This window comes from Antechinus flavipes, chromosome 2 (genome assembly GCF_016432865.1).
Source record: "Antechinus flavipes isolate AdamAnt ecotype Samford, QLD, Australia chromosome 2, AdamAnt_v2, whole genome shotgun sequence".
In the NCBI taxonomy this organism is placed as follows: domain Eukaryota; kingdom Metazoa; phylum Chordata; class Mammalia; order Dasyuromorphia; family Dasyuridae; genus Antechinus; species Antechinus flavipes.
Window position 1 is genome coordinate 467,820,217 of NC_067399.1, and position 14,123 is coordinate 467,834,339.

General features: G+C 37.5%; 1 protein-coding gene across 1 annotated transcript in view; it reads right to left on the reverse strand.

Moving 5' to 3' along the window:
* Positions 1-11,272, reverse strand: part of SCAI (suppressor of cancer cell invasion) — a 227,936-nt gene extending 216,664 nt beyond the window's left edge. Inside the window, exons 1-2 of the mRNA XM_051979634.1 lie at positions 11,154-11,272; positions 5,685-5,729 (exon numbers count right to left, since the gene is read on the reverse strand). Of these exons, the coding sequence (XP_051835594.1) occupies positions 5,685-5,729; positions 11,154-11,203 (95 nt within the window). The 5' untranslated portion in view covers positions 11,204-11,272. The remainder of the gene's footprint in view (positions 1-5,684; positions 5,730-11,153) is intronic.
* Positions 11,273-14,123: the final 2,851 nt, after the last annotated feature.

Sequence of the window (14,123 nt, forward strand, 5' to 3'; positions counted from 1 at the left end):
CCATCATTTTTTAAAAACCACTTATGTCAAGATACCATGGCACTAAATCATATCAAAATATCCAAAGAACACAAGATCATCCAAAGGACAAGAGAAAAGCACATGATGGGTATCAGTGAGATGCAACATGATTTGTAACCAAGAATTTTACAAGAGGGAAAAAAATTTGGTAGAGAGGATGTTACCAGAGAGGTATACAACTGAATAATCAAGTGATGAAAGCAAGATCTAAATGGCTAGTTTTCAAGTTATGAAGCAGAAATTAATTAAAAAGGCAGCAGGTATAAGAGATGTATATATGCACATATCTACATATATATACGTAATTATATCTTTTCTTAATTGTAGTATGCTTGAGGGTGAGGGAGAATAAAAGGAAGGGAAAAAGAATAAATTTTAAAAGGTGGTGCAGCAGAGAACCAAGGAATAATTTACAAGGAAGTAAAGAAAAAAAATGGACATTCATGAATACAATTTCTTTTACTAATATATATACTTTCTTGATCTGGGAATTTGTTATTATATATTTTTAATCCTACCTGATGTTCTGCTGGGCATATGACAATGTTCTCTTTTGCTTTATTTTGTTTTGTATTTCTTTTTTTCTTACTGTTTTTTCAAATAAAATATATATATTTTAAAAATCCATCAAAATAATATGAGAATTTTTTATTTCCAGTGAATCTGGAAGTCTTGTCCTCTTTGTAGGAATGATAAAACTCTGTTAAATACATAGATTCATAATTGCCTTGAAATTATAAACATTTTTTCAAATGGAAATGGGAAATAACAATACAACATTGCTCCATGCCATACTTCAGGAAAAGTTGGGCATGCTTTAGAGGAAATGTAAATTAAATATGATTCATTGTACTTTGAACTCACCTTGTTTAAAGCCTATTGAAAACCTATGGGTTATAATCAAGTGTGTAAGTCTGGAAAAAGACTCCCTTTCAAAGGTACATTTAATATTCAATGTGATAGAAATGAAGTATAATGATGAATTTAAAAATATATCAAAAAATCTTGTGAACTAAATAGTGTAAATTAAGTGATTACAGCAAAAGAACAATGCACCTAAGTGTCAGAAAAGGAATGTGAATGAAGATCTCTGGGACTAAGACCCAAGAACTCAAATCTGTACTGCCCCACCACAGTTTAAAGGTTTGGGGTACTTTTCTTTAATAAAAAAAAAAAAAACTGAATTTAAACTACTCTTTTGCTATTTCTATATCTTCAACACTCTTTAGTCACAATGTCATATAACACTATTTTTTTTCTTTTTACAAAGCAGTTGGGTTGAGTGACTTGTCCAGGATCACACAACTAGTGCTATATCTGAGACTGAATTTAAACTGAGGTCCCCTGAAGTCAAGGCTGGTACTTTATCCAGTGCACCATTTAGCTACCCACATAATACTATCCTTGAAAACAGAAGCTATATCCAGTTTTAAAAAATTTGGACTGTGGAGGACAAATATACATTGTTTGTTTTTCTTTTCTTTTCTTTTTTTTTTTTTTTTGTTACACTGACAAATTTTTCCCATTTTTCTATGAAGCAGCAAACAAATTCTCTGTTCCTTATTGTATAGCCTCAGTCTCAAGGGATCCAGGCTGCATATGCTGATAACTTACTGAAACAAGTGCTTCAGGAAAAAGGTAACAGCAAACAGCCACCTTGGAGAGAAGTCAATTTATTCTGCTTTACAAAGCACATATTCAATCTACTGAAACTGAATCTCTTGTGTTTTAAAATTATAACCTCCCAAGCCCCAAATCCTATAGTGTGAAGAAAATCTTTATTAGTGTATATAACAATCGTTCTGTCTCCAACAGGATAAGAAAAGATTTAGTCCCTCAATTACTGACAACAGTTATTATTGAAAAGCTCAAAGAATTTTGTTCTGGAAATCTTTCCCTAACCGTACATAAAGAAAGAAGCATCTCAGCAAATGGTCAAGGCATGAAAAACCACCAGAGAAGACTTATATGAATTAATGTATATGAAATAAGAAGGAACAAAACAATGACATATTCAATGACCATAGCATTATATGGTAAAACAATACTAAAAACATTTGAAGTCAGATCAACAAGGTTACCAAAAGACACAGAGATGATTATGGTAATAATAACAGCTAATATTTATATAATATCATGTGCCAAGCACTATGCTCAGTACTTTACAACATCCTCACAACAATCCTGATAGGTAGCATGCTAATATTATCCCCATTTTAAGAAAAGAGATAAACAAAGATTAAGTGACTTGCCAAGTGTCACATAGTTAATAAATGCCTGAGTAAAGATTTCAACTCATGTCTTCTCTACTCCAGGCCCACTACTACATCCACTCTGCCATTTAACTTGAAAAGATAGTCTTTTATGAACTGCTATGAACAAAAAAAAGAAAAATTTCATCTGTTGATTAACGTTCTTCTAGAAACAAGGCTACCTAAACATAAGCTGGTCCTTGGATAATAACAGGGCCAAGACTATACCTGAAACTATCGATTCTGGCAGGACCTACTAGATCCTTCAAGACTCTACTGGTCTAGCTATATGACAACACATAGTCATATCCAAATTATTATTTAAAAAGGCCTTGGCTGGGGAGGGATGGAGCACAAAAAAGAGAAAGAAGTAGGAGAGAGATGCAGACAGATATATGTATGTGTACATTATATATATATATATATATATATATACACACATATACATATACACATATTAAACAAAACTATCTCTGAAGTTTACCACTGATGTAACCACTCATACAACATTAGCAAGTCACAAACTTTTCTGGGCCTCAGTTTTCTCAGCTATAAACCAAGGCAAGTGGAAATGAGATCCCTATCTCACATGACCAAATTTTACATTTACTTTCAAAAATGTTTTACCTTACCTCTCAGATTTGTGGAGAAGGAAGGAATTTATGGTCAAAGACAAACTAGAGAACATTATGAAATGCAAAATGGATAATTTTGACATTAAATTTAAAAGATTCTGTGCAAACAAAACCAATGCAGCCTTCAAAATTAGAAGGGAAGCAAAAAGCTTGGGGGGGGGGGGGGGGATTTTATAGCCAATGTTTCTGATAAAGGTCTCATTTCTAAAATATATAGAGAACTGACTCAAATTTATAAGAATACAAGTCATTCCCCAATGAAACATGGTCAAAGGATATGAACAATTTTCAGATGAAAAAGTTAAAGCCATTTGTAATCACATGAAAATATACTCTAAATCACTACTGATTAGAAAAATGCAAATTAAGACAATGCTTGAGGTACTACTTCACACCTCTCAATTGTCTAAGATCACAAGAAATAATGATAAATGTTGAAGGGGATGTGGGAAAATGAGGCCATTAATGTATTGTTGATAGAGTTGTGAACTGATCTAACCATTTTGGAGAGAAATTTGGATATGCCCAAAGGGCTATATAACTGTACATACCCTTTAATCCAGCAGTGTTTCTACTGGATCTGTATCCCAAAGAGATCTTAGAGGAGGGAAAGGGACCCACATGTCCAAAAAAGTTTGTAACAGCTCTTTTTTTAATGGCAAGGACCTGGAAATTGAGTGCATGCCCTAAGTTGGAAAATGGCTGAATAAATTATGTTACATGAAGAGAATGAAATTATTATTTATTGTTCTATAAGAAATGATGAGCAGGTTGATTTCAGAAAAGCCTGGAATGACTTACATGAACTGATGCTTAGTGAAGTGAACAGAACCAAAATAACACTGTACATAGTAACAAGATTATGGGATGATCAACTGTGATGGACTTGGCTCTTTTCAACAATGAAGTGATTCAAGGAAATTCTGTATTTCCTGGACAGAACTACAAAGGCTGAATGTGAATCAAAGCATAATATTTTCATCTTTTGTTTGTTTCTTTCTTTCTTTCTCATTCTCGGACAACATGACAAAAATGAAAATATGTTTAAAGGAACTACACATGTTTAATATATATAATATTACTTAATGTCTTGGAGAAGAAAAGTAAGAAAGATTTGGAACCTAATGTCTTATAAAAACAAAATGTTGAAAACTATCTTTACATGTATTTGGAAAAATAAAATACTATTGAAAATATTTTTTAAATGTTTTACCCTACCAGTAGTATAATCAAGGACTTCTTAAACTTTTTACCCTAGAGACACCTTTTCACCTGAGAAATTTTAAATGATCTCAGATATATAAGTATGTAAAATTGGCATATAGATCAAACATTTGATGATAATAAATCATAAGTTTACTACTTCCACATTCAGTTACATGGCCCCATAGGAGTTTGCAACTCATAGTTTAAGAAATTTTGGATAGCCCACTGATATACTGACAATCAAAGCTTCATCCATCACTAATAACATTCTGCCACTCTAAGAAATAAGAAAAGGTTGTTGGCCATTATTAGTAATAGTATATCAATAACATGGCTACTTATGAGACATATTCAAACTAATCACAACTATTTAATAAGCATATTTATGGCAATAATTATAGACTGGTCATTTCACTAAAATGAACCCTTCATAACTACATATTTGCTAGGATCTTTTGGTGATATAGTTGAAGGGCAATTTTAACTTTTCAGAATTCAAGTGACAATTCTCTAATCTATGGGTTATCAAACTCTTCAGTTTCTCCTCTTTAATTCCTTATATTTCAGATACTTCATTGCTTATTTCAAAGGTACTATATTTAATAATAAAATAATAAACTTGCTAAAAGTTCTAATAAAAGAGTTGCAGGAAAGAAGTTAAAATTATAAGCCATTTCTTGTAATAGCAAAGAACTAGAAACAAAGTAGATGCAATAGTTAAATTGTAGTACATGAATATAGTAGAATATTACTATACTATAAGAAACAAAGAACATAATGAATACAGAGGCATGAAAATACATGAAATGATATAATGGTAAAATAAAAATAACTAGAAAAATAACATAGATAACAAGTACAACAGTGTAAACAAAAAGAATAACATTGACACAAAACTGAAATTTCACTGGAAATTTATAATAATCTCAGTCAAATAACAGACATTTCCTACATATTAATTTTTTTTTCTTTCTTCCCCTTTTTTCCTTGTTTATTGTAGGGGGGAACCTTCAAGGAGGGAAGAATAAAGCAAGGACCATAGGTAATGTAAAAATAAAAAGATAGCAGTACTTTTTTTAAAAATTAAATTATTAGCTAATGATTCCAGAGAAGAGAGTGAGGAGGATGGATTCAGGGTGCAGAATGAAACATTTTGTTTTGGACATGACCAACTATGAAATTTGTTTTGTTTGACTATACATATCAATAATAGGAGTTTGTTTCCCTTGCTTTTTCAGCAGAAGGTGGGAAAGAGAGAAAACAGAGTTTAATTGATTGGAGAAAAAAAATTTAATATTGAGCAAAAAAGAAAAATGACAGGCTAAAATAAGAATTTAGGAATGTTAATAGATTTTAATTATCTAAGACCTACATTGTCCCAGATAATCAAAAGTTTACAATGAGAAAGACAACTACTCAAAAGACAGGTGCTTTATTTATATATTTATAGTGTACATATTAAATAAGTCAAGGAAGAATTTGGACAGGGTATATTATCTACCACAGAGCAAAAAAGCAGGCCTGAGCTTCAGAAGCCAAATACTACAAGCAAATAAAACTTAGGACTTACCTGCTTTTCCGTTTTCGTGATGGTTTCTCCACTGTGCCAGTTAGTCTAGAGACCAAATAGATAAAGCATTTATTAGAGAGTGATAGAGCTAGGAGCAGGGTGGAGGAAGGAAACTCTGGGTTTATCATATCAATTCAGAAATAATCCACCATCTTGAGAGCTAATTCACTCTAACCCAATTCATTATCCCAGCCTGGAAAATCCTGAATACAATATGCTCCTATATAACCACAGTACACCAATACAATGCCAGCTCATCTTACAATGATTAACTACTTCTATCACTTAAGCAAACTTAAAATTTCACACACCAATCTTCATTTGCACACTCTCTCACACATCAAACCAGCTCCATTTATACCTAATGCTATCCACAGTCAGGTCTAAAGGGCACTATGGGCTCCATACTCAGTTCTTCATGACATGCTGAGACCTGTTCACATTATCTAAAAAACCCAGTAAACTTTTCATTCATGGACAATTCTCTAGTTTTTAGGTCATCTTGAGGAGGGAAGTCCTGAAACACTCACACACACTCTCTCTTTCTTTCTTTCTCTCTCTCTCTCTCTCTCTCTCTCTCTCTCTCTCTGTCTCTCTGACTTTGAGGGGAAAGCTTGGGAAACTCCCTCAGAGAAGCTCTCCCCTGAAAGACCTGCCCTGGGGAATCAAGATAAAAGTAGTTTCATTCTGTTATCTGGGTGGGACTAATAGAGTCCAGGACCACTCCTACTTAGCCTGAGCTGGAGATAGAAATTTCTATCCAACTCTATTGAGTTGAAGATTAGCCCAGGGACACTCATTCAATTCCAAGACTCTCTATTCTGATTCCAGGTCAAAGTGCTCCCAGTCCCCATCAAGAATTGTCCATAAAACAAGCTTCCTTCAGCTCAATCCCTTGCAGAAGACCTAATCATGCCAGAGAACTTCTCTCTCCCCCCCTTGGCATAGCTGCAGCCCTCTCTGCCTGCTGAAAAGACAGATTTCTTTCAGCATTATTCCCTCTTTATTTCTCTCACCTATTTCCTAACAGGACCCTATTCACCTCTCTGTCAGGATTTTCTGCTAGAAACCTTCTCTGCCATATCTTTAATAATAAACTTCTTTTGCCAGTTTAACTTTTCGGTTTCGTAAATTCATTTATGAAGGACCTGCACCAACCAGAAGGGGGTTCCCACAACTCCCTGCCCTGTGCCAAACCTCATCAATCTGGGCCCTTTTTTCCTCCTCTCTAGTTCCCTGACTTTCAAATATGCAGACAAAAAGTAAACAAAATAAACCCCAAATCACCTACACTAATTACCCTGATAATAGAGTCCTATCACTCCTTACAGTTCAGTCCTGAATGCTCACTGTCTCTCATAGTACTTATTACCTACTCCTAGTCTTCTGCTCTTTACAATTCCAGACCACTTGTCATCCCTAGCAACCCAACTCTACCAAAACCTCCTAGCTCCTCTTTTGTTCTATCTTTTATCTCATCATTTCATCATAGAACCTCAGAAATCTTTTAATTCAACAGCCAATATCACTCAACAACCTCTTCATCCAATTATGGTAGGTTATGTCTAATTATCTACCTACCTACTCCCAAAGCAATCTCCCTCTTTTCTCAAGGAATTCAACAACTGGTTTAGTCTTATTGTGTACTCCAACTTCTTCCAATAAAAAATGTTGATGTTCCCTCATTCACCCAATGTATCGAAATCATCATTCATAAACTGCCTCTGTATTTCAGCAGTCAAATGCAGAGAGGATCATATCCTTTAATCTCATTATTACTTCTAAATGTTCTGCCCTCAAAATTCAAAACTCTTTAATTCCCAACATAATCTATCATCTCTCCCTGTGTCTAAGCTTTTTAAATCCATTCTTCACCTTTACTGCAACCATCACTCACTCTATCCTTTCAATCTTTCCCAATTTATCACCCCTATATCTACTCCTTTTTGTCCCTTTAGAATCTGGATATATAGTTAATTAGTTCAACTTCATGAAAAACCAGGTATCAAGAATTCAGAATTTGTCAGTAGTGTCAAATGTCTTGGAGGAGTCAAGAAGCATAAGGACTATTAAGTTGTTACCTACCCTCTAATTATTATCCTCTTGTCTTATTTTGTTGGGTTCATCCTTTTCCAAATTCCAACCCTGTCACCATATACCTTTTATGCTTCTTCTCATATGCCTCTGGAAACAGTAGGAAGAAGTCACAAAGCTGTGTTAATTGGGCCTACTAAAAAATTATGTTACTTCATCTCACCTAGTCCCTTACAGCTACATAAAAATCCTTTTACTCTTCCCTAACTGACTCTCTTTTGTAGGATCCCACAGTATCTATTCCAAATTTTCTCTTCTCAAACTCCCAACTATTTCCCTTCTTACATTCAGCAAAGGATTTTGCAGAGAAAACTGGATCAATACTGGAATTTCTTTTGTTTGACTATATATAATACATTTACATTGACTATATGTATACATATACATAAGGATTTTGTTTTTCTTTTTTCCAGTAGGAAGAGCAGGTAAGGTAAAAAGGAAACAAAGATTTTTGTTCATTGAAAAAAATTTAATTTTAAAAATCAAGGTCATTCATCATGACCCTTCTCTTCTCCCCAGTTCTACTCCTCAAAGTGCTTCACCATCACCCCTATTCTTTTCTCCTTTATTTCAATCTGCAAGAAAGAAATGTTCCTTTTACAGACCAAAAGGAACCCTTCTATTTTTGCCCTTGATCTTATCCCCATCAGTCTTCTGGAGAACAGAAGACAGGCAGTCCTTTAAAGATTCCTTCTAATTTTTAACCATCTAATTTTAAATTAAATTTGTCCACTAATTCCTTTCCTGCTTCATAAAAACAAATTATGGGATCCTAGATTTAAAAAAAAAAAAAAAAAAAAAAAAAAAGCTTCACTTGATCCTGTTATTCTTTCAAGTTACCATCCATCTCTTTCCTTTTCCTTTACCTAGAAAAAGCCCTATACTCTTTGCCTCTATTTCCTCATAATCCTACTTCTTAATTTTTTGCATTCTATCTCCAGATCCAGCACTTAACTACTCTCTCCAAGGTTAGAACAATCTCTTAACTGCTAAATCTAATGATTTTACCATCTTCATCCTTCTTGGTTCCTTTATGGCATTTGACACCACTGACAAACTCCGTATTCTTGATACCTGTTTTTCATGACATTCTTTTCTTCCGGTTCTCTTACTAATACTTTTCTGTCCTCTCAGTCTCAGTTTTCCTTGCTTAATCTTCCATGTCCTACTCTCTATGGGTGAATATACTGCGGCGTTCTGCCCCCCTTCTCTTCTTGGGTATCTCTCTCTTGATGATCTCATCTGCTCCCATGAGTTCAATTATATCTATGCAGATGGATCCCAAATCTATATATCCAGTTATCATCTTTCCTAAGCTATAGTCTCAATCGCCAACTACCTGCTGTGCATCTCTAACCTGTATGTTTCAAGGGCAAATCTAACTCCACATAGCTGAAGTAAAACTCATTATCTTTTCCTCTCTATGCATCCTTCTTCCTCACTTCCATACTTCTATCCATGGTACCATATACTCAATCACCCAGGTTTACAACTTAGAAACCATCCTCTTTTCTTCCTCTTCCTCACTCCCCCACCCCCACCATGCCCAATCAATTGTCAAATCTTATAGACTTTATCTCCACAACATTCACCATAACCATTCTTTTTTCTATTCAAATCCTTATCATCTGTGGCCCACTACAATAACCTATTACATGGTCTTTCTGCTTATATCTCTCCCGTTTTTTAAGGAATTTACTATACCCTTTGCCAAATGAATAGTTCTAAGACACCAAGTCTTACCACTCAATCCCCTGCTCATGAAGGTTTAATGGCTCCCTAGTGCCTTTAAGGCAAAAAAACAAACTTTTCCATTTGGTATTTAAAATCTTTTCCCACCTGGCTCTATCCTATTTTTATAAGTTGATGTCACATTATTCTCTTATGTATTCTAGGTTCCAGCCAAAGTAATCTAGCCTAGTTAAAGTTCCATATATAAAACATTCCATCTTCCATTCTGTGCCTTTCCACAGGGTATCTCTCATATCTGAAATGCTCTCCCTCCTCACTTCCATCTGTGAGGTGAGTTTTCTTCAATCTGAAGCTCAAATGCCACCTTCTACAAGAGGCCTCTCATGATTCCTCTATCATAACAGTTCTTCCTCCCCCCCCCATCAAAATAACTATTTACCTTTCACATATTTTGCATTTATTAGCCTATGTATTTGTTTTAACCTAGTTGTAACTATATTGTAATCCAACCAAAGAGAAAGCAAGTCAACAAGTATTTTAAGCACCTGTGTGCTAGGACTATGCTAAAAACTGAGAAAGACAAAAACAGCCTCTACCCTCAAAGAGCTCATAACCTAACTGGGAAAGCAACAGGCAGATAACTAAATACAAATAAAGTATTTCCAGATTGGAAATCAAAACTTCATTAGCATTTAGGGAGAGCCTAGAAAGAAAGAATTCTTGTGGAAGGTTGAATTTTAGCTAAGATTTGAAGGAAGCTAAGGGCCAGGAAAAGAGGGAGAGAATTACATGTTCAACTGACACACAGTGACCAATTTAATATATGCTTGTTGACTTGAATAGAACCTGTACCAAAGTAGAAATTCGCTCTACAAGAGCTCGGATCTGTGAACGTGTGTGTAAATATAGATATGCAGAGATCGATAGAGATATGCAGATTTATTTACATATATATGCACATATATATTTGATATTTATTTCCCAGTTGGTCTCCTTTTTCATCCTTAATCTTATTTTACACACTTAAAAGCAGTATTCTGGGGTGTCCACAGATTTCACCAAACTGCCAACACAAAAAAAGGTCGAGAAACCCCAAGCTCTCCAACTTCCTTAACAAGTGGCCATCTAGCTTCCATTCAAAGACCTCAGGTGATGGAGAACTCACTACCCTCCAGAGGCACTTCTGGACAGCTCTCCTGGTCAAGAAAGCTTTCCTTATCCACAACGCTATCTCTGTCACTTCCCCCCATCGCTCCCTTCGGGGCCAAAACGAACAAGTCTGAGCCTCCCCCTACTCGACTGCCCCTCAGCCCGTAGAAGGCGCCAGCGTCTATGTGCCCGTCTTGTCTCCCATGCTCAGGCAGCACGATTCCCCGTGCTCTTCCAACCTCTCCACTCTGGACCCTCTCCAGTTTGTCAAGATCCTTCCCAAAATGTGCTGCCCAGAGTCAAGCACAATTCTCCATCGGGGACCTGACCTGGGGAGCTGGGGGCAGAGTGCCCTCCCGGCCGCTGCCTGCTGCCACCCCCCGACCACGGCCCCTGACAACGCCGCCCCCCGGCCCAGTCGCCCTCCCGGCCGCTGCCTCTCACGCCCCCCTCGGCCTCGACCCCTCTTCTCGAGGCTGATCGTCGCCCCAATCCTTCTCGCCCCCCCTCTCCCCGTCCGGGGCCCCAGCTCACCTGGAGGGCAGGCGAGTCCGCGGCTGCTGCTGGCGGCCTCCTCTGACCATCCGTCCCCGGCCCCGGCTCCGCCGCGGGAGCTGCTCCGGCGGCCGCTGCGCTCGCGAGGTTAAGGCGGCGGCAGCGAGCGGCGGCGGCGGCGGCGGCGGCGGCGGCGGAGGCGGCGGCAGCGGCGGCGGCGGCGGCAGCCGAGGGGCGGGAGATAGCACCCTTACGCCTCAACCTAACATGCCATGGATCCGCCCCCTCCGCCTATTGTTTTCGCCCCTCATTGGCTGGGTGACTAGCGTGGAATCCCACTCGCTTGCTGAGTGGCTTGCGCCACCGTCCCTCCGGATTTGCCTGTCCAGACGGTTCGGTTGAGGTTGCAGGTGACGGCAAAGGCGCCTTAGCTACCGCTAAGCGAGTCGGGGCGAGAGAACCAAAGCGCCATCGTGCGCCCCAGATAGAAACTGCAATGAGCGCACCAGGCACCTGCATGCAAATCCCTCCCCCACGCCCACAGCCCCCAATGGCCTGCTCATCTTCGATGCACCACAGAAGTGATGCACCCTAATAAAGTTCTTACCCAAGCCTCCTGTTGTCCCCTAGCAAGGGGAGATGGAGCTAGGGCAAGGACGGTGTGTAATGTAGTGGTAAAATAACGGGAAATCAGCTTAGCACAGAACCTGGCCAATAATCGATGCTTAATTGTTGATTGACAGGAGCCATGTGACCCTGGGCAAGTGGCTTCCCTAGTCAAAATTCTTAAGTTCCTAAGAAATCATCTGGTGCCACATCTTTATTTTACACATAACAAGTCCAGGTTAGTGAACTTGCCCAAAGTGACACAATGGGGCTGGCTAACAAGCCCGGGACATAAATCCACGTCTAATGACGGAGTTTTTGGTTCTTACTGCCGCTCTACTGAGTTTTGTGGGTATTAGCCTTGTAAACAGGCTAAAACTTGCACTTAATGATAAGATAACATTTATGGTATTTTGAGGTTTGTAAGGTAATTTACATACACTGTACCTCAAGTGCTATGAGGATGTAAATTTGTAAACTGTAAACCGTCAGGGAAAAAGGGAGTTATTGTGCTTACCAAAGATGCTAAAATAAAACGTTTTCACCTCTCCTTCAATTTGGTGCTGGATTTTGGATCTTCCTAACCTTATACTTACTAAGAGCCGAGGGGGAAAAAAAATGCTATCCATTAAAAGACCAAGAATCACTACAAAGAACATCAGGGATGGGAGGTGTAAAGCAACTAAATCTCATGGTATAATAATTAATCCCATTCAGATTAAATAATTAGGCATAGGAGTCCAGTTTACCCTATGTATCCTACCCTTTTCCTTCACAACTTTTGGAAGAAGTGTTCTGTAGTACAGATTGAGAGCCAAGAGCCTCGAGTTCAGCTTCTCTATTTTAATAGCTTCCTAAGTGGTGGTCCTGCCTATTTTTATGCACATCACTTTCTTCATAATCTCCCTGATGGAGAGAGATAACCTTATCACTCCTTTACTCAAAAAAGTTTAATGACCTCCTATCAAAGAAAATCTCAGCTCCTTAGCCTTCAGTTCAAGGCTAACACTCTGGCTCCACCCTAACTCTCCAGTCTTAGTGATTCACTTTGACATCATAGTTCCAACTCAGTAAGATTCATCCTAACTGCAAGCATTTTTGTAAACTGCCCAACAGAGAACTCTCTCTCCACATCACTACCTGTTAAAATTGTACTACTCTTTCTTCAAAGGGTTAGCTCAACTACCATCTCCCTCCCGAAGCCACCACTGACCCTATACACTACTCTTACTCACCAATGAAAGTGATTCCAAATTTTCCCTTTGGACTTTGTACAATACCCCAACTCCTCTCCTCCTTGTATTCTATATCAATGTTTTTAGACCCTATGAACTACAATTTCCTTGTGGAGTTGTTTACAATTCTTTCTTCTTAATATCCTCAGAAGTAAACAAGCCCAGAATAGGTACTTAAGAATAATATCTATTGAGTGGGTATTTGATTACTTCTGGATTAAACTGATATATGAACCACTAGATTTCTAAAAAAAAAAGCTGCTTTGACAAAACAGTCAATTGTCAGAATTCCCTCATTCAAAAAGCTGAATCAGAAGAAAAGTCTGGTATCCTTTAACATTTTTACAATGTTCTATAATTGTTAGATTAATAGATTGTAGTCTACTATTCTCAGCCCCATTTCACCTCCATTCTACTTGAAAGACAAAAGAAAACTGAATTCCTATTTCTCAGCCAGGTTTTCTACCATTTAGTACTGTTCTTATCTGAAACAGTGAAGTAGAATGTTGTGGAAAGAGCCCTAGAGATGTGGGGTCAGAGAACTTGGATTCAAATTTGCTATTGCTGTGATTTTAGACAATTAATCCTCTGTGTTTGTCAAATGAAGACATTATATTAAATAACCCTAAAATCTCTTTCAGCTCTAAATCTTATAGTCTCATAATCTTAAAAGTATCTAGAAACTATTTGAACTGATGCTTTTTACAGGAAAAAGCAGATTCAAACCAAGTCCTTTAATTACAAAACATATTCAAATAGTCCCTGTAAAACTCTGAATTGTACTGTTATATAGAGGAGATCCAGAATGAGTAAGGCAGCACGGCAATAGGTGGTAAGAAAAAGATTTACTTCCATCTCTCCCACATTTTAACCCTGAGCAAGCCATCTCCCTTTTGAAGCTTCAACTTTCCTCATCTGTAAAATAGCAATAATTACAGAAAGGGGGTGACAGGGTGAGAAGAGCAAAGAACTTGGATCAGAAGACTGGGTTCAAATCTCTCTCTCCTGGCAAGCAGTTTCATCTTCTGTTCAATGGGAAAAGTACTTGTACTACCTACCTCACAAGGTAAAGATGAGTGAAGCACGTTACAAAACATGCTTACAAATATGACTTAAAAAACCATCTGACAGGGCTGAGAAGATTAGAAAAATAATGTTATTCAAAATA